The sequence below is a fragment of the Dasypus novemcinctus genome, chromosome 11 (assembly GCF_030445035.2).
Source record: "Dasypus novemcinctus isolate mDasNov1 chromosome 11, mDasNov1.1.hap2, whole genome shotgun sequence".
NCBI lineage: Eukaryota > Metazoa > Chordata > Mammalia > Cingulata > Dasypodidae > Dasypus > Dasypus novemcinctus.
Window position 1 is genome coordinate 45,673,157 of NC_080683.1, and position 27,688 is coordinate 45,700,844.

Consider the following 27,688-nt stretch of genomic DNA (forward strand, 5'->3'; position numbering starts at 1 on the left):
GCTCACCGGCTTCAGCTCGCCGGACGCCCGGCAGGAGGGGCGTACTGTCCGTGCCCTCCTCTTGGTCGTCTGCGGCCAAGCCGCGAGCCGGGGATCTCATAACGTCTTCGGGAAGCAGTTGCGCGCGCCGCCTGGCCCAGAAATAGACACCAGCCAGACAGCCAAGGGCTCCGGTTCGAGGGCGGGGTGGGCGCGAGCACGAGCACCGCTCCGGGAACTGGGCCCGCCCCTCGGCCCAGTCGCGTTACCACGGCTCCGCCCAGAGGCTGCGGCGCCGACTCCGCCTCGCCGCCATCTTAAGTGCGGGCATCGCTGACTTGGCTTTGTGTGAGGAGGACACAGTTCTGTCTTGCTGGCGAGTGTTGTGCCTGTACTTAGCTCGCCCTTGTGGCTGTAGATTTACTAGGTCACTGGTGTTTTTAGGAAGACTGTTTCAAGCTCCTGTGCCCCTTTGCTAAGAACGAAAGCTGCCCCTCCTGGAATGAGGATGAGTGGGAGCCTGGAGGTGGACAGTCTGCGCTTGAGTCGCGCTTAAATTAAGGAGAGACTTGGGTGGGTCGTGGGAAGTGAATGGTTTGTATAACTTTGTTGTCGTTAGTTAATTACCATGAATATTAATATCCCTGGTGTTGTATCCCGGGGTGACCTATTGCCCGAAAATAGTTCTTTTAAAATAGACTAATTTTTTTAGAGCAGTTGAAAATTTACTGAAAAATTGCATAGAAAATAGTTCCCGTGTACATCCAACCTTACAACAGTTTTCCCTATTTTTAAACATTTTGCATTAGTGTGATACATTTATTATGATTGATGAGCCAGTGCTGTTCGAGTTATATTATTAACTGAAATCCACAGTTTCTATTAGAATTCATTCTTTCTGTTGTATGGTTCTATGGGGTTTTGGTTTCGCTTTGCTTTCAATTTTTATTGTAGTACTGTTATACAACAAATTTCCCATTTTAACCACTTTCAGATATACGGTTCAGTGGTTGTGCTGCCATCACTACCATCATTACCTAAGCAGAAACTCTGTATCCTTTAAGCATTAAGGTCTGTTTCTACCCTTAACTTTTCCCCATCCCTGGTACCTGGTAACCTACAATCTATTTTCTGTCTCTATGAATTTGCATATTCCAGTTATTTCATATGAGTGAGGTCATACAATATTTGCCCTTTTGTGTCTGGCTTCTTTTACTCAACATGATGTCCTCAAAGTTTAAACATGTTGCAGTAGGTATCAGGACTTGATTCTTTTTAAATAATGTTATATTGTATGTATATACCATATTTTGTTTATCCACTTATCTGTTGCTGGACACTTGGGATGTTTCCACCTTTTGCCTATTGTGAATAATGCTGCTATGAACATTGGTGTACAATATTTGTTCTAGTCTCTGCTTTCAATTCCTTTGGTTATAAACCTAGAAGTAGGATTTCTGGGTTATATGATAATTCTATACTTAACTTTCTGAAAGACCTCCAAACTGCTTTATGTACTGGCTGCATCATTTTACGTTACTGTTGATAATGCATGAGGGTTCTTATTTTTCTGCGTTCTTGCCCCCACTTTTTATCCCTGCTTTAAAAATAATAGCCATGCTGTATATACCACAGGATCCTGCTGAACCAGACTATGCTACCTGTCAAAAACATTTATTTATTTATTTATTTAATTCCCCCCCCTCCCCTGGTGGTCTGTTCTTGGTGTCTATTTGCTGTGTCTTGTTTCTTTGTCTGCTTCTGTTGTAGTCAGCGGCAGGGAAGTGTGGGCGGCGCCATTCCTCGGCAGGCTGCTCTTTCTTTTCACGCTGGGCGGCTTTCCTCACGGGCGCACTCCTTGCGCGTGGGGCTCCCCCACGCGGGGGACACCCTTGCGTGTGTGCATCAGCGCTGTGCATGGCCAGCTCCACACAGGTCAAGGAGGCCCGGGGTTTGAACCGGGGACCTCCCATATGGTAGATGGACGCCCTAACCACTGGGCCAAAGTCCATTTCCTGTCAAAAACATTTAAAGCACTTCTATAGTCTAGACATTCTGTCTTCTCCCCAGAATTTATTCAGAACCTCCATCCATGATCCAAAAACATCAGTTTAGTCCTCTTTATCAGTCCAAATATAACTAATTCTCCCCTCTAAATCCCCTTAGAATAAATTTTTTAATTGATTTAATTTTGTCCTTAAATAAATCCTCTTTTCCCTCTTCCTCTTAATTTTATTTCTTAGAGACACAGCCAGGTTATAATCCTTCGGATCCCTTTCTACTGATGTTCCTGTAAGTCTCAGCTTTCCAAATCAAATTTTTCGTCAGGTTGCTGGAGTATTCAGGAGCACAGTCAGTAAACTGTTGCAGGACAAGGGTTTGAAGGTTGTCTTGGGTGAGAATAGACATCCAAAATAGGGGCATGGCATGGAGGGGAGGATCCATATTGAGAGGCATGCAGAACAGGCCATTGGGGACTCCAGAAGAAGGAAATGTTAGGGATTCTTATACTGGAAAGCTCCCAAGACTGGTGAGTGTGGAGGGAGGAAAGTAATAGCCATTCTAGTAAGTTTGACGTCGTATCGATTTGTGTTTCTTGAGTGGCTAATTATATTGAACATCTTTTCATGTGCTTATTGGCCACTTGTTTGTCTTCTTTGGAGAAGTGTCTGTTCAAGTCCTTTGCCAATTTTTTAAAATTAAATTTTTTTAAAAGAAGCTTTAGATTACATAGATGTTACATATAAAAATGCCCCACTCCCTCTCCCTCCCACACTTTCCCACATCAACAACGTCCTTCATTAGTGTGGTACATTTGTTACAATTGATGAACACATATTGAAGCATGGCCACTAACCATGGATTACATTTTACATTATATTTTACACTTTGTCCTGCACAGTTTTATAGGTTATGACAAAATATACAATGGTCTATATCTGTCATTGCAGTGTCATACAGGACAACTCCAATGTCCTGAAAATACATCTACTTTAGTCCATTGTTTCCTACCCAGTCTTGAGGATTTTGGAATGGTGCTGCCCACTCTGCTTTTAATTGAGAAGGAGCTTAGATCCCATGGGGCAGATGGATAGAACGATCTTGCTTGCAGTTGCAGACATTCTCTGTTCCTTGGGATGGGCATGTCCATCATCATCTTGCTAGTTTTCCTCTGTGAATCTAATGAACTGGAGAGCAGGTGTTGCAACTCTACTGAAATTTAGGACTTTGCCCATTTTAAAGTTGTGTGTCTTTTTGTTAAGTTGTAGGAGTTTTTTATATATTCTGGATACTAAACCTTTATAAGATATATGGTTTCTAAATATTTTCTCCCATTCTGTAGGTTATCTTTTTACTTTCTTAATAAAGTCCTTTGATGCACAAGTTTTTGGTGTAAACTTAAGTATCCATTGCCTAATATAAAATACTGAAAATGTTTCCCTGTGCTTTCCTCTAAGAATTTTATGGTTTTAGTACTTATATTTAGGTCATTGATCTATTTTGAGTTAATTTTTGTATATGGTGTGAGGTAGGGGTCTACTTTCTTTTGCATGTGGATATTGAGTTTTCTCAACACCATTTGTTGAAGCGAATTCTTTCCAATTGAGTGGTTTTGGTAGGCTTGTCAAAAATCAGTTGGTGGGGGAAGTGGATATGGCTCAGGCGACTGGGCTCCTGCACATGGGAGGTTGCTAGTTCAGATCCCTGAAAAAGACAGCGAGGGGGAATCAGATTTGGCTCAGTGGATAGGGCATCCATCTACTGCATGGGAGGTCCGCGGTTCAAACCCTGGGCCTCCTTGACCCGTGTGGAGCTGGCCCATGTGCAGTGCTGATGTGCGCAAGGAGTGCCGTGCCACATGGGTGTCCCCGCATAGGGGAGCCCCATGTGCAAGGAATATGCCCTGTGGGGAGAGCTGCCCAGCATGAAAGAAAGAGCAGCCTGCCCAGGAATGGTGCCGCACACACGGAGAGCTGACATAGCAAGATGACGCAACAACAAAGAGACACAGATTCCTGTGTTGCTGACAAAACAGAAGTGGACAAGATCATGCAGCAAACAGACAACTGGGGAAGGGGAGAGAAATAAATAAAATAAATCTTGAAAAAAAAAAAGACTGCAAGCAGGTGCAATGAGCAGGCATAGCAAGCTGACACAACAAGAGACACAAGCAGAAAAAACATAATGAGAGACACAACAAAGGGAGTAGAGGTTCCCGATAACTCTTAAAGAAGACAGCAAGCTGACACGACTAGCAGATGTGGTAAACTGAGGCAACAAGATGATGCAACAGGAGATATAAGGAGGAAAACATAATGATAAGCCTAACAAAGTAAGGAATGGAGGTCGTTCAAGTGATTAGGCACTTCCCTCTCATGTTAAATTTGGCTCCCGGTGCTTCCTAAAAAAAACAAGATAAATAGACATAGCAAGTGAAAAACAACAAGGGGGTGGGGAGAAATAAATTAATGAACCGCCCAAAACAAAACAAAACAAATTAGTTGGTGGGGAGAGAATGTACCTCAAGTGGTTGAGTGCCTGCTTCCTATGTACGAGGTCCTGGGTTCAATCCCTGGTACCTCCTAAAAAAAATCAATTGGCCATAGGAGTGAGTCTTTATTTTTTTATTTTTATTTTTATTTTATTTTTAAGATTTATTTTTATTTATTTCTCTCCCCTTCGTCCCCCACCTTTGTCTGCTCTCTGTGTCCATTCTTTGTGTGTTCTCTGTCTGCTTGCATTCTTGTCAGTGGCACTGGGATTCTGTGTCTCTTTTGTTAGATTATCTTGCCGTGTAAGCTGTCTGTGTGTGCAGCACCACTCCTTGGCAGCCTGCGCTTTTTTCACATGGGGCGGCTCTCTGAGGGGTGCACTCCTTGTGTGTGGGGCTACCCTATGCAGGGGACATCCCTGCATGGCACAGCACCCCTTGCACGCCCTGGGTTTGAACCCTGGACCTCCCATGCGGTAGGCAGATGCTCTATCAGTTGAACCAAATCTGCTTCCCTCTGTTTACAATTTATGTATTTGCCTTTTAGATCCTGTAGGAAGTAAAAAGTGGAGTTATAAACCAAAAATACAATAGTAATGGCATTTTTATTTACCCATGTCATTACCCTCACTGAAGATCTTTATTTCTTCATGCAGCTTTGCTTTGTTGTCTATTGCCCTTTCCTTTCAATGTGCAGAACTCTCTTTAGCATCTCTTGTAGGGCTGGTCAGCTCTTGGTTATCTGGAAATGTCTTAATCTCTCCCTTATTCTTAAATATTTTATTTAATTCTCCCCACTTTTGAAAGACAGTTTTGCCACATTCAGAATTCTTCATTGCCAATTTTTTGCTTTCAGCACCGTAAATATGTCATCCTCCTTCCTTCTTTACTTCATGGGAAACAAGAAGAGAAAATGAGAAAATGGCACTTAATCTTATTGAGGCTTTTGTGTTTCTTCTCTGTTGTGGTTTTCAGAATTCTCTCTTTATCTTTGGCATTTGACAATTTGATTATAATATGTTGTGGCATGGGTCTTTTTGGCTTTATCCTTTTTGGAGTTAGTTGAACATCTTGGATTTATCTCATCTGTCATTAAATTTGGGAAGTTGTCACCCATTATTTCTTTGAATATTCTCTCTGCACCTCTCTCTCTTTCTGTTCCTTCTGGGACTTCCACAATGCATATAGTGATATGCTTGATGGTGTCCCATAAGTTCCTCAGGCTCTGTTCACTTTTTTTCATTCTTCCTTCTGTTCCTCGGATGGGATGATTTCAGTTGTCTTATCTTCAGCTTAAGTGATTCTTTCTTGTTAGCTTCAGTCTGATGTTGAACTCCTCCGGGGAATTTTAAATTTCTATTATTCTGGTCTTCAGCTGTTTGGTTGGTTCCTTTTCATAATTTCCATCTCTCTTTTGATATTCTCTTTGTGTTCAACTGTCATTTTCCGGATTTCCTTTAGTTCTTTGTCAATGTTTTCCTTTAACACTTTGAGCATAACTAGGGCCACTTAAAAAAAGATCTTATTCTGGTATGGCCCAGTTCTGCTCCTCTTCATTGATTTTTTTTTTAAATTATTTTTTCTTCCCCTGCCTCCCCTACCTCCTGCTGTTTTTGCTGTCTGTGTACATTTTTTGTGTGATCTTCTGTATCTTTTTCTCTTTCCTGTCTTCTCTTCTTATCTTTCTCCTCTAGGATTCACTGGGATTTGATCCTGGGGACCTCTGATGTGAAGAGAGGTTCCCTGTCAATTGTGCCATCTCAGTTCCTGGTTTCTGCTGTGCTTCACCTTGACTCTCTCTTTCATCTCTCTTTTGTTGTGTCATCATTTTGCTGTTTGACACACTTGCGTGGGTGCCAGCTCACTGCGCAGGCACTTGGCTTGCCATGTGGGCACTGGCTCGCCATGTGGGCACTCAGCTCACCATGCAGGTACTTGTGCCAGCACTTAGCTCACTGCATGGGTGCTCTCATGGGCACTCAGCTCACTATGTGGGCACTAGGCTTGCTGTGCGGGCACCCATGTGGGCACTCAGCTTGCCATCTGGGCTCTTGGCTTGCCATGTGGGCACTGGCTTACTGCGCAGGCACACTTTCTCTTCTTCTTTTTCACTAGGAGGCCCCAGGGATTGAACCCAGGTCCTCCCATATGGTAGGTGGAGGCCCTATCACCTGAGCCACATCTGCTTCCCAATTGATGGTTTTTAATTCTTTAATTTTCTCAATTGTCTGAGCCATCATTTCCTATTTCTTTGTATGTATGTTTTGTAATCTTTTGTTGAAACTTGGGCATTTTGATATCTTATTGTTTTATCTCTGGAATTTAGGCTCTGAGGCATCTGTTTCATAGCTTGTATCTTGCTAGTGTTGTGACCATTATAAAATAAATAAATAAAAGAGGGTTTGACCTGTGGGAGTGCTCTCCTTCAGGGCTTATCCATACAGAGAGCTTAAGAGTTGAGAGCATGTCTCCAGACCAACTTCTAGGGGCATTCCTGATCCTTTCTGGGCATGCTTCTTGTTTTAGGCATGCACTTGTGGCCCTAGGAACTCCCCCATTTACACAGATATAAATGTTCCTGTTTCCTAGGAAACAGTTTCCTCATGATTCTGGGCGATGCAATGTATGTCCTTTCCCAGCAATGCCTTGCTCCAGGCAGCATGAATTAACTACTCTTCACAGTGTTCTGGGATGGAGAGGACTTCAGACCACTTCCAGATAGATTGGGCCAAACAGTAATGGCACAAGGACTCTTCTCCCTTTGGAGCTGGAGATCTTTGTGCTGGGAGTGTGGTCTGGCTCCTGCAGTGAGTAGGAGATCTGGGAGTGGCCAGCCAGGATGCCACTTTTAAGGTAGACTTTTTTCCTTGATTTGGTATTTGCCCTGCTACTACAGTCCTTTAACTGTTTTTGGAACATTGAGACAAAGGTTTCTGCTAGTTCTTGCTGGTTGTTCAAAGCTTCTGTGGTGGGATGGAGCCCTGAAGCATCTCACTTTGCCATCTTGATTGGGGTGGGTGAGAGCAGTCCCAAAACATGAATTTGATGATTGGCTTCTCAATTTCTATGAAGATTGTTGAAATTTTGATCGGGATTGCAACGAATCTGTAAATCACTCAGTATTGACATGTTAATGATATTTAGTTTTCCAATCAATGAACATGGAATGTCTTTTCATTTATTTAGGATCTTCTTTAATTCCTTTCAGAACCTAAAATAGTTTTCAAGGTGAAAAAACAGTAAATGGAAACATACTAGTTTTTGTTATATAAAATGGCTGCTTTTGTAGGCAAAACCATCCAATATTGGCAGTCCAACCTGTGGAATCCTCTACTGTGTTTGTGTGTGTTTGCATGTCAAACTGGAACAGATTTTCCTAGCTTTTACAGGTTTTGAGGAAAAGATACTAGCCTGTCTTGGTGGGGAGCTCTGGAACTGCTGTCCCTATCACAGGCTTCAGTTTGGCAGTTATCATGGGTAACATAGGCCTGAAGATAGGAAAGGTAAGATTGTGGTAGATAACCTCAGAGAGCTTGGTGCTTAATGGGGGGTGTGGGTGGGGGGACTCAAGTCAGTAATTCAATAAACCTAGAAAGAGGCTGGGTCAGGTTCATGTGGGAGCAGAGGGGAGCATCCTTTGCCTATGAGGAGTGTGGACATTTCTGAGGGTATCTCTAACTTCAGGGATCTGTAGATGCCAGCAGAGATTTCACGTTAAAATATCAAATTAAACCTTGTTTCTGAGTTACTGAAATTACCATGTGGATTTTAAACTCTCTGAGGGTAAACTCTAGTTTCTGCTTATAGAGCAGAATTGCCTAAACTTGAATATTCAGGCTATCAACTGGGGGATCTTTTTAAAATGCTGATTTAGATTCAGCAGGTCTGGGAGATTCTGCATTACTAACAGGCTTCCAGGTGGCCACACTTTGAAGAGCAAAATTATAGAGGACATAGGTCAGAGAATAAAGATTCCAGCTAACTTAAAAGGTCTGTTTGAGCCAGAGAAGGTACTTATTTAAAAAAACCAAACACACCACACTTTTTATCTTAGAAGTTTTAGATTTCCAGAAAAGTTGCAAAAAGAGTACAGAGAATTCCCCATAGCCTTTGCCCAGTTTTACCTCTTGATAGCTTATCTTGTTCCTTTAGCTGTCTCATATCTTCCTGTTTCTTGGTATGGATTTTAATTTTTTGTTGGTGTCTTGGCATCTGGCTTACTTGATGTATTTATCCTGGGTGCAGTTTCTCTCTTTAGTTTAGGGCTTTCTTGTCCTTTTTCCCTTGCTTGTAGTGTAGTAGGAGCTGAGGATGTAGTTAGTACTGTAAGCTGTGGAGGCTCAAACTGCCTTCATTGCCCCAGGGACGGATGAAGCTTCTCCCACCCTTTCTCCTTTGCCAGGGATAGGGACAGAGCCACAGCCATGTGTAATAATCCAAGTGGTGCAGGCCTAGACTGTAGTTGCCCAGAGAGACTGATGAAACTTCACTCCCCTTCCTTCCCTGCCTGGGTTGGAGATGGAGCTGCAGGTGTGGGCAGCAATTTATGCCCTGCAGTGACTGCATTTGCCTCAGTAGACTTCCAAGTATTCAGTATGTGCCCTCTGAATGTACTTGCAGTTACCAGAGAGGATGGTGCAGGTCCTGCCAGCTTCTTCCCTGTGAGAGTTGGCGCTGGGGCTTATGCTGGGCTGCAATCTGATCTGGAAGGAAAGAAGTCAGTCCCTACAAGTACTGTGATTTTCAGTCCACCCTGCTTCCTCTCATGCCAGGGACAGAGTTAAAATGGTGGCTCCTGGCCTCTTTCTGACTTGGACAGGCTCAAACTTCAGCTGTTCTTAGGGTAATACTTTAGCCCACCAAATTTACTAATCAGTAGCTGAAGTTGGTGCCCAATCATCTCTTCCTTCCCCCTTTTTGGGAAATGGAGCTTCCAATTCCAGCCATGGAATAGCTCCCAAGGCAGCTTATGGCACCAGTGGAGAATGGGCACTGGCCTCCGCAGAGTGGAGTGCTCTGCTTACGAATTTTCTCTGCAGATGGGCAGTCTCCTCCTCCTTATTCATTCAGAGATGTTGCAGTATGCTCTTCTGGTGTCCTGGAACCCCCAAACAGGTGCTTTAGTTAGCTCTGGGTGATTACTAACTGCCCTGTAGCATGAACTGACTCTAGGAGTTCCTTACTCTGTCACCATCTTGTTGGCTCTTCTTTTCCTTGGTTTTAACCTAATATTCATTTTCTGTCCCAGGATCCCAATCACAATGCCATAGTATATTTAATAGTCATGTCTCTTTAGGCTCCTCTTGACTGTGGCAGTGTCTCAGACTAGTGATATTCCATGGTGTAAAGATTAGCACTCTGGACTCTGAATCCAGTTTCTCAGACTTGCCTTCTTTTTGATAACTTTGATAATTTCGTGGAGTACTGAGCACATTTGTAGAATGTCCCTTATTTTGGGTTTGTCTTATGGTTTTTTTCTTATAGTTAAACTGGGGTTATGGACTTTGGGGAGGAATATTATAGAGGTAAAGTGCCATTGTCATCATTTCAAGGGTACCTGCAATCAACAGAACTTATCACTGATGATTATCATTGACCATAAACTTAATCAAATCGCTGAGGTAGTGCTTGTCAGGTGACTCTAGTGTAAAGGTAATCCTTTTTTCCCCTTTCCATACTGAACTCTTTGGAAGCAATCAGTATTCACAGCCCCCATTCAGTCTTACTCCCTGAGGGGGCAGAATTCTTCTGTATGGGAGATTTATCTACTCTCCCTCATTTATTCAATCATTTATTTATATCAGTATGGTCTCATGGATATTTATTTCATACTCTGGGTTATAATCCAAGACTATGCTATTTATTTTTTTGGTCAAATTGTTTCAGATTTGGCCATTGGGAGCCCTTTTATTTGGCTCTCAAGACTTTTACGTACATCCATTGTTGTGTTTTTTAAGCACTACCTTATTTTTTGGTGTTACAAGATATTCATGTTCATCTTCTCCAAGCTCCTCTGTCCCTGCTATTTTTCCAGGGAGAATGGTATTAGGAACCAATATCTGGGTGCTGGATGTACTTGTTGCTACTGTGCTGTGGTTGCTTCTAGACACATAGGAGGTATTTTTGTTTTTTTGTTTTTGTTTTGTTTTGTTTTATAATTTTTTCCCCAAGGGGATTTTTTTTTTTTTTAAGTGTAAGATGACACCTTTTTCTTCCTCATATCTGCCATCTACTTTCTGGCAACACACTACCTTAGGAAGTTGTTGATGTTATTTATTTTTTGCTTGGTAATTGTTTCTTTAACCACTATTCTAGACCAGTGCTGTCTAACAGAAATATGATCCAAGTCACATATGTAATTTAAAAATTTCTCATAGGCACATTAGAAAAGTAAAAAGAAACAGGTGAAATTAATCTTATAATATATGTTACATACCCAATATATCAAAAACATTATCAAATGGACATATAATCAATGTAAAAATTATTAGTGAGATACACAGTGCTCTTTTCCTGGTACTAAATGTTTGAAACCTGATATGTATTTTATATTTACAGCACATCTCTATTAGGATCAGCCATATTTCAAGTGCTCAGTAGCCACATGTGGACACTATAGCTCAAGACCACATGAGAACTTATCTCCCTCCCCTCCAATCCAGTCTTTGGGTGGAAAGGAACATCTGGGCATGATGTGGGCTACAGGTGGGAGGCTGTTCATTTCCTCATAGATAACCTGAGCTGTATGTGTCCTGAGCTGTGCATGTGCAACAGTGAGAAGCTGCAGCCCTTGGTAACCATGGCAACGACTCCAGTCCCGGGAAAACAACTTAGCAGTGCAAACTCTATATACATACCAGTCAGTCCAGAGAGACTCTGACAACAGTGATGCCAAAGCTTAAATAAACTTAAGCTTGGCCTCAAAGGGGGAATAAAATATGCATGAATTCAAAATTATCTAATTCTGTAGCCACATGTGCCTAGAAATCCAATTAAGTAATACATGCTCTTTAGACTATGAATGTTCAGAAAGGATGTGTATTCAAGTTTGCATCCAGATGGAATGTAGGTGATATGTTAATTCATGCTTACCTGGAATGTGGGGAATATGTTAATTCAAAACCTATCTGGTACTCAGACAAACACTTAACTAACAAAAGAAGTCATTTTCTTTCATAAAAGCACCATTTAACTCCCCACCCTTGTATCTTTTCTGTATAAAAGGGAACCCAAAATTCTGTTCGGGGCTTGGTTTTTATCAGGACGGGAGTCCACCAAGTCTGGCTGGTCAAAATAGATCATCTTCCTTCTCAGAGTTCTCATGTCCTGGCCTTCCATACCATGTACACCCAACTTCTCTGCTACTACATAGGGCTTCTCTGGGATACGCTGAGAAGGTCAGAGGCGGCAATGGTTATTTGCCTCCCGATGTCTCTGAGGTGGCCAGGAGGGCCTCAGGTGAAACCCAGCCCTGGGTGCCCCTGGACACCCCATTTGAGTCCAGAAAGAGGTTGCAGAATTCACTGGAGCCCTCCTGGACAAACCAGAGGCACCAGAGAGTTTGAAAGCCCCTGAGAACAAAGCGAGGAGCTCCACACATCAGGTGGGCAAGTAGACTCCCAGGGGCATAGCGCAGGGAAAACCTAATTCTAAAATTAGGAGGGAGCCTGATCCACTCTCTAAAGGAGGAGGTCCCAGTACTCTGGAGAATATGGGAAGAAGCTGTCTCCTCCAGGTCAGAAGGAAGAGGAAAAGGGGGAAAAAGTCTGGTGTTTGCATTTGTCTAATTGCATGTTAGTATCTGGTTCTGGTCTTGTCTCCACTGAGGTAGTGAATTATACCTCAGTGGAGGTATTGATTATAATAAGAAAGGATGTTTATAGCTTTGAGTCATAACATCCTGGAAATTGGTCTGGATTTTTAAAAACTTGGTTACAGGGAAATGAATTGGCTTTCTAGTGAAGCTCAGTCTGGGTGTAAAGTTAAAAAGTGAAAGGTCTAGCTGGAATCTTTTGTTATGGTGCTGAATTGCAAATGAGTTTGCTTTATAAACAGCCAGAGAAAGCAGGAGAGCCTGTTCAGATGTTAATATTAAGTGTTATCTCTTTCTAAAGTTTGTAATGGCTGTAGGAGCCCGTGCGGAAGAAAAAATATATATAAATTGTGAGTCAGATTGATAAGTTTTGTGCTTCTGTCTGTCTGCTAAATGCTAGTGTTAGAATTGTGTAATTATATAAAGTGGTAAAATTTGGTTACGCTGGAACCCTCCCTTGCCATAGGCAAAGGAATGAATTGATTGTAGTTTATAAAGCAAAACCGCAGTGTCTGAATGTGTGTGCGCATGCTCTACTGTCTTGGCTCTCCAGAGCTTGGGGATTGTTGGTGTTGATGTACATGCCACACACCCAAGTTGATTGGAGCTGGTTAGTCAGGGTGGCTGATGGAGCCAGTGACTTGAATCATAGCCCTGCCAGGGTGGAAGTCTCCGGGAAAGACACTGAATTTGAAAAGTTCTTTCAAGCCATTTTAGTAGCCTGGAATGTGCTACCATCACCTTACCTCCCCTCTTCCCTCTAGTAGGACGCATAACAAAAGCGGAGAGCTGGGATGGGGGAGCAGCTTGGCCCTTTCCAGTGAATCCACACCTTTTATTTGTAAGCCACATTCCTATCAAATCACTGAACTACCTGGAAAGCGGGATGTAAAGGAAACCTCTCCTTTTGTAAGTCTTTGTAGAAATGCTTTGAAATGTTTAAAGCTGTAAACTGGTAAAATACCTTGGTCTTAAGGAAAGAGGCTGTTGTTTGAAAACAATAAACCTCTAATCACTTGGTAGCCTTTTTAATGGTTTGGCTGGGAACAGTCAGCAGTAAGGGTCATGAGATACTGCAGAAAAAAAACCCAACAGGAAAACGATGCAGGGTTATTACTGATAAGGTTCTTGTAACTTAATAAAGGTGTCCAATTCATCTTAAGGTAAAAACATACTAAAAACTAGCTGAGAATTAGAATCATTGTATAAGTATCCTTATGTGTATATATATTTATGTAAGTTGGTAGCTGGGGCTATTGCAATGGAGTAAATGTAGCCTGGATTTCAATTATTGTTCTTTTTTTTAAAGGGAAATCTTTCCTTCTGCAGCTCCTGACTGCTGCTTTTTCTCTCCTTTTTTTTTTAAAAAGATTTATTTATTTATTTAATTCCCCCCCCTCCCCCGGTTGTCTGTTCTCTGTGTCTATTTTCTGTGTCTTGTTTCTTTGTCCGCTTCTGTTGTCGTCAGCGGCACGGGAAGTGTGGGCGGCACCATTCCTGGGCAGGCTGCACTTTCTTTCGCGCTGGGCGGCTCTCCTTACGGGGTGCACTCCTTGCGCGTGGGGCTCCCCTACGCAGGGGACACCCCTGCATGGCAGGGCACTCCTTGCGCGCATCAGCACTGCACATGGGCTAGCTCCACATGGGTTAAGGAGGCCCAGGGTTTGAACCGCGGACCTCCCATGTGGTAGACGGATGCCCTAACCACTGGGCCAAGTCCGTTTCCCTGTTTTTTTTTTTTTTAAAGATTTGTTTATTTATTTATTTATCTCCCCTTCCCCTGCCACCCCAATTGTCTGTTCTCTGTGTCCATTCGCTGTATGTTCTTCTGTGTCCACTTATATTCTTATTAGCGGCACCCGGAATCCATGTCTCTCTTTGTTGCATCATCTTGCGTTAGCTTAATGTGCGGCGCCATTCCTGGGCAGGCTGCATTTTTTTTGTGCTGGGCGGCTCTCCTTATGGGGTGCACTCCTTGAGCATGGGTCTCCCCTACATGGGGGACACTCCTGCATGGCATCGCATCAGCACTGCATGTAGGCCAGCTCATCATATGGATCAGGAGGCCCTGGGTTTGAACCTTGGACCTCCCATGGGGTAGGCAGATGCCCTGTCTGTTGGGCCAAACCCACTTCCCTGGATTTCAACTATTGTGATTGTAATTGTAGACTGCATTTCCTTGTGACTGCTGGAAATCTGGCCCATCCCTTAACAATTCAACTTAATAATTAAACTTTAAAAACTTATAGTTAAATTAGAAAAAAAGGGGGGTTTGTGCATATCACTTTTGTGCCATTCTAAATTCTTTTTGGTCTTCTCATTTCCTCTTTACCCTTTTAAAGGAAAACCTGTCCTTTTCCTTGACCTTTAAAATAATATAAATTAATTCTGATTTGCCATTTCCACTGGAAATCAGAAATAATTGTTGCCAGGTTTTCCAAAATAAGCAATACTCTTCTCAGTGTACCATACCTTACTAAGTAATCTCCATTGTTCAGGCCAGGCCATCTCAGAAAAAAAAAATGGGTAAAACTACCCAGTTTATTTCCAGTCTAAAGAGAAGCCCAAATGCTTGCCAGGCTCCCTCCAAACAGCAATTTTGTCAGGCATTGTCACCACCTCCACCCCACTCCCAACCCCATTGCCTGCATTAGTACCTGATACATAGTAAGCACTCATTAAATAAATTGATGTGTTTAAAACCTCACGGGGAAATTACTATAAATCATTTCCTCTGATTGTTGTCTTAATTCATTTATATGTTTGTGTATGTGTATATGTATACCATCTGTACTAATGTAATGTTACCTGTCATATTAGAGGGTTTATGTCTGTGTGCACCAGTGGTCAGACTGCGGATATAAAAATGTTATAGCCCTTGTATGTATATATATACATACTTTTTTTACTCCATGTTTATAACTCTTTAATTATAAACAGAGAAGTAAAAAGGGAGGTTTTAAATAAATTGGTGTTTCTGTATCAAACTATTCATGTCTGCCTATTTGCTCAATTTATTAAAATTAAATATGTAGTTATATAAGTTATATATATATTTCTAAAACCCAAATTAAACTAGATAGTATAAAAAATCATGTAAAATCTAAATATACAGAACTGTTAAAAGGCTATGAAATCTTCATTAAATTATAATTAAAACAGGTTAAATAATTGCTTTATATTCTAGAGCCTAAAAATTAGTATGCTTTGAAATTATTCACAGTGTTAAAATTATCAAAAACAAAAGGTTTTAAGCCCCTGTAAAAAAGAAAACATTCTTTGTTTAATCAGTAACAATTTCAACTTGTTTAGCTTAAGTATTATCTCTTAGGTTTATAAAATACCAGGTTAATGAGTTAACATTGTATCTCTTAGGTTTATAAAATACCAGGTTAATAAGTTAGCAGTGTATGTGTTGAATCTTTAAAATAATGGGAACTGTAAGCTCATGTTTAATGAAATTAAATTAAATGTAAAACTGCTCCCTCTCTCTCTTAGATACATGGGGTAGATTCCATTGGTTGCCAGTTGTAATCTGGAGTAAATTTCCAGTCTATAATTGTGGTCAATTGTAAAAAGTTTGTAAAAACATCTTCAGAAGGAAAACATTTAAATGGTTCTAGTTCTAGAAGCCATTGTTAACTAAAAACCTGGATTGGTATTGATGGCAAAGAATAACTTTGTGATAATAAAACCTGTCTGAAGGTCACCGCAAGGTGCATATTTAAGTAAATGGTAATGAAAAGTTACCTTAATTCTATTGGGAATCTTCCGTTTTGATTTTAACAATGAAAACTAGTTTTTTTTTCTTCTACTAATAAGGTAAAATGCCTGCTAGTATCTTCATGGTAAAAGTGTAAAAAAATAAACAAAGTCATTTGATATATAATGTGTTGCATTAAGAATGTTTAAAAATATATATATAACCAAAGGATAAACTTTGACATTGTCAAACTCTCTTGTGCATTTAAACCAGGCCTTGAATAATTAATTACAGGTTACCTCTCCATGTGAGTTATTGGCTAGGCTGGTCACTGACCCCTCAAATAAAAATATTTATTATGCCTCTGGTTGTGCTCCTGAAGTTGATGGAAACTACATTGCAGTTTCAAACTCCTGCAGCAGCCAATGATGGCTTGGTACAATGGATATCGTCTCCAGACTGGCACTGTTCCATAGTTCCAGAGAGCACTGTGCACCAGGCCAGTGAAATACTGGAACCTCTCTTCTTGTCTTCTTTCTAGGATCGATGATGCTGCGACTTGCTCACTGTGTGAAGAATATGCTAAGTGGAGCCATGATTACCAGGATACTGTAAGTAAAACTTAAACACAATTGGCATTATGGCCTGCTCCTATGGAGTGATAACATGTAAGGTATTACAAACCTGGAGCTTAAAACTATTAATCGCAACTCAGAATCCTTATGCATTAAGTAATACATTAATTAATATTAAGTGCTGTACTTTTATCTTGTTCTAAATATATGTTTAATAATTATAATGTTATCTTTTCTATTCTGGATCAGGTACAAAAAGTACATTAGACATGTTAAATTCCTGGTAACTTCATTTTCTAAATAGTTAATAAACATGTCTATAAAATAAGGTGGTGAAAGCTGGGGCCACCAGTGGCTTTCAGGTAGCTGGTTAATTGGTACCAGGCTCAGCCACCGTACTACTCTACTGTACTCTACTGTATAGTAAAACGAGGCTTGCTTGCTAGTGATGAGTCACCTGTTGAACAGTCAAAATTACCAGGAATAGTACAATTAAAACCAAAATGTAAAAAACTTTATTTTGTAGTTCAGATCACTTCCACAGCTAAAAACTAAGAGAATTTCCAACTTGGTGCACTAATCCTGAATGGAACCAACTGCCCAAAAGGTGCCAGTTCATTAGAAGCATCTGATAAAGCACGAGTGCCAACCATTAAACAGCCTGAAATGTGTCTTCAAAACAAAGCTAAGTACCTAATACTCTTATCTATTACAATTTCTCTCTGAAAAGAAATAACTTAAAATATGTGTGTGTGTATTTTTAAAAGGGGTACCATCTTTATGAGCACCTAACCTTGTCTACCTCTATAATCCAATGTCCTCTTTTTAAAACAGGTATTCCAAAATTCTAATTGGATTTGTTTCTTTCAGAATGAACATCTTATTAGCCATATGAAAACTTCACCCAGCTTCATACAGAATGCCAGATCCTTCTTCCTCCAGTCAAAATAAATAACAAAGTTTTTACACCTTGTTAGGTAAGGACTACAACCCATGACCAGCAGGAAGTAGTTATAAAAAAGAGATCATCTTCCTTCAGCACCCCTTTAAGATTAAAGGTGTAAACTCTCTAAGGGTAAAATAAAATTAATAGAGGGATCTGCAGCCTGGCAAGAAATCCACGTGGACACTAATAACCCCCAGAATGACTGCTAGGGGAAACCCACCCCTGGGATTCCACTGTCTGGGATGAAAACTTCTTCTAAAAACAGGATCAACCCTGTATGCTACCCAGGAACTGTCTTTAGGTCCTCACTGAAAAATTGATGGGTGGAGTAATCAATCAAAACAACCAACAACTACCCACCTCATAACTCCAACAATAATTATGCCAAAACTTAGCAAGTTAAGCTTCGGTATAAGGGGGGAAAATGATGTGGGCTATGGGTCGGAGGCTGTTCATCTCTTCATAGATAACCTGAGCTGTATGTGTCCTGAGCTGTGCATGTGCAACAGTGAGAAGCTGCAGCCCTGCCCTTGGTAACCGTGGCAAAGACTCCAGTCCCAGGAAAACAACTTAGCAGTGCAAACTCTATATACATACCAGTCAGTCCAGAGAGACTCTGACAATAGTGATGCCAAAGCTTAAATAAACTTAAGCTTGGCCTCAAAGGGGGAATAAAATATAGCCTGTGCATGAATTCAAAATTATCTTATTCTGTAGCCACATGTGCCTAGAAATCCAATTAAGTAATACAGGCCCTTTAGACTTTGAATGTTCAGAAAGGATGTGTATTCAAGTTTGCATCCAGATGGAATGTAGGTGATATGTTAATTCATGCTTACCTGGAATGTGGGGAATATGTTAATTCAAAACCTATCTGGTACTCAGACAAACACTTAACTAACAAAGAAAGTCATTTTCTTTCATAAAAGCACCATTTAACTCCCCACCCTTGTATCTTTTCTGTATAAAAGGGAACCCAAAATTCTGTTCGAGGCTTGGTTTTTATCAGGATGGGAGTCCACCAAGTCTGGCTGGTCAAAATAGATCATCTTCCTTCTCAGAGTTCTCATGTCCTGGCCTTCCATACCATGTACACCCAACTTCTCTGCTACTACAGGCAAAGCACAATGGGGGAGAGCTTTTCTTAGGTCCCTTCACTCCTCAGAGCTTCCTCCCTTCTACAGGAGTATAGGGGGCTCTGATCCCCTGGAGGACATTTGTCAAGAAAATAATCCCTTTCTGCACAAACCACATCAAAAGTGTCCTAATGATTAAAGGCATCAAAAATGTATTTTTAAAAATCCTATTAGCAAGGGAAGCATAAGCTCTCATTCACATAAATGGTGAGAATGTAACTTGTTACAGCAATTTTTTGGATGGCAGTTTGGCAGTATAAATCAAAACCCTTTTATTTGGCAATTATTTTGCTCTAGCAATTTCACCTCCAAGTTTTATCCCAAGGAACTAGCTTTAGCTGCTCACAATTATTTAGTTACAAAGTAGTTCAGAACAGTTGTTTATAATGATTAAAAATTGAAAACAACTTTAATGTCCAGTTATTGGGGATTGATGCCATGCAACTATTAGAAATTGATGTTGTAGAAAAATATTAATTACATTGAAAAATACTCCTATTAATAGATTGTTTGGTCTAAAAATTAGGTAACAAGTGTGTATATGCAATGTAATTCCATTTTTGTTAAATTCAAAAATATTTGTGCAGAGAAAAAATTAGGACAGACCCCAAATCTTAATTGTGTTTGTTCAGTGATGGGCTTATTCATGAGCTTTGTCTTCTATTACTTCTTTTTAAATTGAGATATATTTCACTTCCCATAAAATCAACCCTTTTGAAGTGGTTTTTTAGTATATTCATGAAGTTGTGTAGCCATCACTACTATCTAATTCCAGAATATTTTACCTCCCAAAAAGAAACCCCATACCCATTGTCACTCCACATTCCTCCCTTCCCTAGCCCCTGCGAATGACTAATCTATTTTTCATATCTATGGATTTGTCTATTTGGGGAAAACATAAAAATAGCATCATACAATATGTAGTCTTTTGTGCCTGGCTTCTTTCACTTAGGGTGCTGTTTTCATGGTTTAGCCACATTGTAGCAAGAATCAGTACTTCATTACTTTTTATGGCTGAATAATATTCCATTGTCTGGATATATCAAATTGTTTATCCAGCCATCACTAGATAGATATTTGGATTGTTTGTTTTATATTACTTTTGTAATAATTAAAAAAATAATTTTAGGGACTCTAAGGCTGTTGATGCTTTTATCCCTTTACAGCTTTTTAGCTCCTTTGCCCTTTTAAATTGCAACTGTACTTACCCCCCTCAATCCAGCCTAAATCCCACTTTTTAATCCCACTTTTTTGCATTTTAATGCAAATCTTGTCAACATATAAATCTTTTTTTAAAAAGATTTATTTATTTATTCCTGTCCCTCCCCCCGCCACCTGTTGTTTGAGGTAACTGTCTGCTCTCTGTGTCCATTTGCTGTGTGCTCTCTGTGTCTGCTCATCTTCTCTTTAGGAGGCACTGTGAACCAAACCTGGGGTCTCCCATGTGGAAGAGAGGGGCTCAATCACCTGCACCACCTCAGCTCCCTGGTTTGTTGAATTTCTCATTGTCTTTCCTCTTTGTGCCTCTTTTCCTGCATCATCTTGTTGTGTCAGCTTGCTGTACCTGTCTGCTGTACCAGCTAGCCTTCTCCCGGAGGCACTGGGAACTGAACCTGGGACCTCCTGTGTGGTAGGCAGAAGCCCAATCATTTGATCCACATCCACTTCCCAACCTATAATTCCTGGCTTTCTTTTTTTAAAAAGCAGTTTTACTGAGATATATTCACATACCATACAATCCATCCAAAGTGTACCATCAGCGGCCCTCGGTATAATCACAGAGTTGTGCATTCATTACCACAGTCAATTTTAGAACATTTTCATTACTCCAAAAAAGAAAAACCCCATGCCCTTTAGCAGTCACCTCCCTCTCATTCCCTCTATCCTTCCCCAGCCCTACACAAACACTAATCTAATTCTGTCTCCATAGATTTATTTATATTTAATTTCTTGACTTTCTTGGTCCTCTGAGGCTACTGTCTTCCCTTCTAGACATTGTTGGAAAAAATAATCAAATGTGCTGATTTGGTTCCACCATGTTGATTCCACCCAATTTCAAATAAGTTATTACCACAGCCTTTCAATTCTTTTGTTTATCCTGTATTAACTTTATGTAAAATTTCCCTCAGGAGCTGATCTAGATCTTCCTCAGTACCTTTTAGTTCTCAGTCCAGGTCTTGGCTTTTTGCTTTCAAGAGAAGTTCTTGCTTTTGTACTCATGGGGATGATAGAGATGACTTGACCTGAGTTCCTTGATTTGTGGCCTTTCACCCTGATATTTTTCCACATCATGACTATCTTTCTGAGCTAGAAGACAAAGAGGAGAACATGAAGGAAAATGCAAGGAGAGTAAAGTGTCATGTAAGAGAGTAGAGTTCTAACAGAGGGTGATAGTACAGCAGGAGAAGTTAAGGAAGAAGACTATTGAGAAAAGACCAATGGATTTATTTTATTTTTTGTCTTTATTTTTTTTAATATTACATTCAAAAAATATGAGGCCCCCACATACCCCTCACCTCCCTCACCCCACTCCTCCCCCAAAACAAGAATCTCCTCCATCATCATGAGACATTCATTGCATTTGGTGAATACATCTCTGAACACCGCTGCACCTCATGGTCAATGGTCCACATCACAGTCCACACTATCCCACATTCCACCCAGTGGGCCATGGGAGGACACACAATGTCTGTTAACTGTCCCTGCAGTACCACCCAGGACAACTCCAAGTCCCGAAAATGGCCCCACATCTCATCTCTTCCTCCCACTCCCTACTCCCAGCAGCCACCATGGCCACTTTCTCCACACCAATGCCACATTTTCTTCAATTACTAATCACAATAGTTCATGAATAGAATATCAGTAAGTCCACTCTAAGCCATACTCCATTCCTCCAGCCTGTGGACCTTGGAATGGTTGTGTCCACTCCACATCTGTATCAAGAGGGGGCTTAGATTCCACATGGATGCTGGACGCAATCCTCCTGCTTTCAGTTGTAGGCATTCTTGGCTCCCTGGTGTGGTGGTTGACCTTCTTCACCTCCATGTTAGCTGAGTGGGGTAAGTCCAATAAACCAGAGTGTAGGAGCTGAAGTCTTGAGGCTCAGGGCCTGGCTATCATATGGTCAGTCCAGAGATTCAGGTCCCTTGGGTATCTATTAAACCCCAGCACCAACTAAAGTTCCGGTAAAAGTAACAGGACAGGCTTGTGAACAAAGATTACATCTGAGTCCAGCTCCATCACACAAAAACACAAACTCCAAAGTAGGGCCATCTGAGATGGCACTGAACTCCATCTGCCATGACCATAGAACCTGTGGGTCTCTGCAGCCCTCAGAAGAACCAATACCTGGGGTTGTATCTACTTTATCTGTCTCTGGGACTCTGCTGAGGTGTGCATAAGGGCAAACCCTCTGATAACCTCCTGGCTCTTTTTGGAGACTCATAGCCATGTAAACTCATTTGTCCTTTCCATTTCCCCTTTTGATTCAGGTCAAAAAGCATTTTTAACTCCTGGTATTATATGTGGATTGAGATATTCTGCTGGTCCGAGTTGACCCTTTCAGGGGTCATTGGTGCCTGCCTTTGAGAAAAAAGTTTCATTAGGAAGTGGAGGTTGATTGTAAGGAATTGAGGAGCAAATAGGTGAGGAGGGAGCAGTGTTAGAGTAAGATGGATAGGGAATACTGACGTTCTAGTGGAGGGAACAGCATTTTTAAAGATGTAGGAATGTCTAGGAATGTGAGGTATACAAGGAAATAAGAGTTTGCTTTGGTTAGGGCATGGCATATAAAATGGATTGAGGTGGATCTGTAAGGTTGGCAAGAGTCTGATTCAGAAAGATCCTGTTATACCATGCTAAGAATGTGATCTGGGTCTTCAACATCTTCTATCCCAATTCATTTCCTGCTCATCTTTTCTATTTATGCTAATGGTACTATGACCATTTTCCTAGGTTTGGAATCTTTTTCCTCTATTCCTGCAAGAATATTAGACTCTGAGACAGGCTATGCTACAAAAAACAACTTGCTTCAACTCCTCTCATATACTCATATGCTAAGTCAGCAAACAAGTTCAACAGACTTTTAAGATAATGACATAAATGAATGAGAGGCACAGTTTCTTTCTTTTTTATTTTTAGGTACCAGGCAGGGATTGAATCCAGAACATTGTATGTGGGAAGCTGGCACTCAACCATTGAGACACAGTGGCTCCTGAGTTGGTTTTTTCATTTGTTTTACTTGTTGTTGTTGTTTTTTTTTTTTTGGAGGCACCAGGAACTGAACCTGGGACCTCCCATGTGGGAAGCAGGCACTCAACCGCTTGAGCTATTATACATCTGTCCTGGCAGTTTCTTAATGCCTTTCTGGTTCCTCACAGATTATTGGTCATTATAAATGAGCACAGCCATTCAGAACTAGGAGCCTCTCACTTTTATACCTGGGCCTGAGGAGGGGTCCTGGCAGCACTCAAGGGCCTACTTTTAGTGAAACACTTTTGTTCCACCACAGTCATATTCTTCCAGTATCTGTTTCTTCCTGTACCATATGGTAGACCTTTCTTGATCTGACCTTTGTCCACTTTTCCATTTATGATCTTGAAATTTTTACATATACTCTGTTTTCATAACTATATTAAGATCTGGCTATAGACTGTCCCAGTCTCTAGTACTCATGCCCTCTCTTCCCATTGCTGCCTCCTTAGTTTAGGCTTTCATTTTCTTTCATGTAGCTCATGGACATGGCCCTCTAACTAGTGTCATTTTTGCTAACTTTTCCTTTGGGAGCTTTCTGTTCTAAGATTCACCTTCCTAAATATAGTTTTCTATTATCACTCTTCCTACTCAAACACTTCAGAAGCTCCTCAATGTCGTTCTACTATATTGAGTTAAAGGTCTTAGCTTGGCATTCAAGAAGATCCTGTAAGTGCTGACTCCCACATTTCTTTCTAGGCTCTTCTACTACTCCCCAGAGAGTTATCCCATATGTCACATAAACCAGTAGTTCCTAAGCAGGTTCTATACTTGTATCCCACTATTCTTTTGCCATATGCTTCACATGGAAAGAGTTCTTTCTTTTATCTACCTGCCAGAGTCCTATCTTGCAAGACCTACCTCAGAAGTGTCTAGCCATTTTTCTCAGTTTCCTCTCTTGTAAAATGAGGATAATAATAGAAGTAACCTCATTTTAAGAACTGAATGAGATAATGCATATAAATTACAATACGTGGTGGATGATAAGTTGTATTAGTCAACCAAAGGGGTGTTGATGCTAAATACCAGAAATCTGTTGGCTTTTATAAAGGGTATTTATTTGGGGTAGAAGCTTGTAGTTACCAAGTCATAAAGCGTAAGTTACTTCCCTCACCAAAGTCTGTTACCATATGTTGGGATAAGATGGCTACTGACATCTGCAAGTGTTCAGGCTTCCTGGGTTCCTCTCTTCCTGGGGCTTGCCTCTTTCCTGGCTCAACTGCTTTGTTATCTCCACAAGGCCAGTTGTAGAATATTAGGCAAATGGCTAGTTTTCCTTCCTGGGGCCTTTTCTCTTTCTTCACTACCAATCTCCTCTGTGTGCTTACTTCCCAGGGCTCTAGCTTCTGACTCCAGCATCAAAACTCCAACATCAAAACTCCAACCTCCCTTCTCTGCAATGTGGTTTCTCTGTGAGTCCCCACCCACCAAGGGGGTGGGGATGCAATGTCCTACTACGTGGCCCAATCAAAGCCTTAATCATTATTTAATCAAGTAAAAGTAAAATCTCTGAATCCAGTACACGCTAATATATGCCCAGAGGAAAAAGACCAGTTTACAAACATAATCCAATATTTCTTTTTGGAATTCATCAGTAATATCAAACTGCTACATAAGTCTCAATAGATGTTAGTCATTATTATTAAGCTTGCTTTGGAAAATGAGCTTGTCTCAGGAACTCCCATTCTATTTTTGCTTTACTTTTTTTTTTAAAGACATGTCGCATTCTGTCTGGAATTATGTAGTTTGCAGTTATCAAATAACTTTTGGTTCCTTTTTATAACTGTAGGTTTCCTGGAAGCTGGGCCAATTCTTATTTATCATTGTAACCTGAGCAGTTCTGAATACTAGTTCTTTCATCTTACTTATCATATTTCACAGTGCCTCATCATGTTGTCCTTGGTGAATCTACTGAAATGAGGATTCAAGTTGACAGGAATATATGAAAGTGAAAAGTTGAATGGAAGAACAAATTTTTGGGCTATTAATTTACAAGGGAAAACTGGTAAAGGAATCTTTGAATGAACAATGTGTTCCTATACAATCAAACTTTCTTTATCCTAGATTTTCCTCTAAAATAAATATATCAGAAATTATGGTGATGGTTGAAATATATTGGTTAGTGAAATTTTTGTTCAATTTATTATTTTTATTACCAAATTTCACAGTTAATCATCTGATAGTTGATTTCTTCAGGTAGATTTCTCAAGTCTCTATCATTTTATGGTATTAAATCTCTGGGAGATTTTCTTAAAATAGTGCAATATCACATTATTATGCATGATGAACAATGTCACCATTTGGAGAACTTTCCCTTGGAGAATCCTGTTAAACTCCACAGATTATTTTTTTCTCCTTAATGTCTTTGTTACTTTCACAAAAGTATTAATAAAAATATTTGTTCAGCATGCAACTTTATGCAAAGGAGAATCACTCAAACTTTACCACACAAATAGTTTATGACAATGCTTTTTTTTTTAAAGATTTATTTACCAGCCCCCCCCCCCATTGTCCATTCACTTTGTGTTCTATGTCTGCTTGTATTCTCAGGAACCGATCCTGGGACCTTCCAGAGTGGGAAAGAAGCAATCATTCTCTTGTGCCACCTCAGCTCCCTGTTCTGCTATGCCTCTTACTGTCTCTCCTATGTGTCTCTTTTTGTTGTGTCATCTTACTGTGCCAGCTCTCTGCATTGGCTGGCACTCTTGCCTGGGGCAGCACTCCTGTGTGGGCCAGCACTCCATATGGGCCAGCTTACCTTCACCAGGAGGTCCTGGGCATCAAATCCTGGACTTCCTATATGGTAGACGGGAGCCCAACTGCTTGAGCAACATCTGTTTCTGACAATGCTTTAATGTAAGTATTTAAAAAGGAGTGTTAAGATATTTTGGAAAGATATGCTTGATAGAGAATTTTCCATTAAGTCTAATTTTTCTTCCCACTCTAATGTGTTCCTCTTGCAATACTTTCTCCTTTTAAATTATCATCTACATAGACTTCAATGTAATCTCTCTAAAATATGGCTCTGATATATTCCTTTTAAAAAACCCATGGTGGCAGACTTGGCCCAGTGGTTAGGGCATCCGTCTACCACATGGAAGGTCCCCGGTTCAAACCCCAGGCCTCCTTGACCCGTGTGGAGCTGGCCCATGCACAGTGCTGATGCGTGCAAGGAGTGCCCTGCCATGCAGGGGTGTCCCTGTGTAGGGGAGCCCCATGCGCAAGGAGTGTGCCCCATAAGGAGAGCCGCCCAGCGCGAAAGAAAGTGCAGCCTGCCCAGGAATGGTGCCGCACACACAACGAGCTGACACCACAAGATGACGCAACAAAAAGACAGATTCCTGTGCCACTGACAACAACAGAAGCGGACAAAGAAGATGCAGCAAATAGACACAGAGAACAGAGAACAGACAACCGGGGTTGGGGGAGAAGGGGAGAGAAATAAATAAATCTTAAAAACAAAGAAACAAAAAAAACCCAAAACCCTTCAATGGTTACTTATTCCCTTGGTATCCCCTTTTAAAAAATGGTACTCTCCATCAATAAAAATTTTAAATATGCACCCAAATTAGAAAGGAAGAGAAAACAAATATATATTCTGATTTTCCCCCTGGATCATTTTACTTGAATGAGTGCACTTTGGAGGCCACTTTTCTAGACGATAAATTCCAAATTCTTTGATATAGCATACAAGGTTCTCCACAAACTGGTTCTGGTTTACATTTCCGGTCTCTTCTACCACACTCACCACCATCTCCTCTGTGTTTTACACATTGATCTCCTCATTGAATTTTATATATATCAGGTATTCTTTATGTTGCTCCCTCCACCTGTTTTCTCTTATTGTGGATGGTAAATTCTTACTTGTCTTTGAGGCTAAAATGTTACCTTTTCTCTGAAGATTCCTTGATAATCTCTTCCTTATTCTGCACTCTCATGTATATTGTACATACCTTTGTTTTAGCAGGTTGTGTTAAAGTTATCTAAGACAATTTAATAGTGTGTGAGTCATTCTTTGAGAGCAGGAACATTGACTTATCTTCTATTTCCAGCTCTAAACAGAGAGAACAACTTAAGAAATACTTGTGTAGCCTCATATTATGTACTAGGCACTGTTTCAGTTGCTGTGGGGGCATACAAGATATATGAACATGATTTCTGCCTTCAATGAGATTAGAAGTTAAATGTATCTTGAAGGAAATATTTATTAATTACACCCAAATATTTTATATTTCTATATTTCTCTAACAATTATAAAAGATATTTTAAATTTATATTTTCCACAGTGGTATATGAATAAAGTATTCCAGAGGAAGAGTAATGATATTTTATTCCCACAAATGGATAGTCTGGACATACTTTCCTATATGCTATTTCCTTTAGGCTACTACTGTCAGATATCCTCAGACAGTGAACAAAATAGAAGCAAAATAAGATTCGTTAATGTTCAGTTTTATGGTGTGTTTATGTGATAGCATACACTCAGAATGTTCAGAGCAGAGTTTGCAAATTTCCTTAGAGCTTTACAACCTAACAATTGGGTAATTCTTGCAACATACCCAAGAGAAATGGATATTATAATAATTTTAAAGAGGGAAAACTAATAGATGGCAATAGAATGAAGTGATTTCTCTGAGTTCAGTGAGAGCCACCATGACAATTAAGGTATATCACCTTTCTTAGTACTAGAAAGACCATGATGAGGGGTGATGGATGGGAAGTCTGTGCTTTATGCATGCTTGTTTTGTAAGCTCACAACTTCTCTAATTAAAAAATAATAAAAAAAAAAAAAA

The 27,688-nt window shown here is 40.5% G+C and overlaps 1 protein-coding gene and 1 long non-coding RNA gene across 4 annotated transcripts in view; one reads left to right on the plus strand and one right to left on the minus strand.

The window, feature by feature from the left end:
* SLC17A5 (solute carrier family 17 member 5) overlaps window positions 1-522 on the minus strand; it is an 80,525-nt gene extending 80,003 nt beyond the window's left edge. The window contains exon 1 of one of the 2 annotated variants that reach the window (XM_058307043.2): window positions 7-522. In XM_058307043.2, coding sequence (XP_058163026.1) covers window positions 7-100 — 94 coding nt within the window. In that variant the 5' untranslated portion in view covers window positions 101-522. The remainder of the gene's footprint in view (window positions 1-6) is intronic. The other variant, XM_058307042.2, reaches the window with a different exon arrangement.
* Window positions 203-27,688, plus strand: LOC131280404 (uncharacterized). 2 transcript variants are annotated; one of them, XR_009187952.2, is made up of 4 exons: window positions 203-573; window positions 16,529-16,598; window positions 17,089-17,539; window positions 25,446-27,688. It is a non-coding gene; the product is annotated as an uncharacterized lncRNA (long non-coding RNA). The 2 variants fall into 2 exon arrangements; XR_009187951.2 differs by having other exon boundaries at window positions 305-552.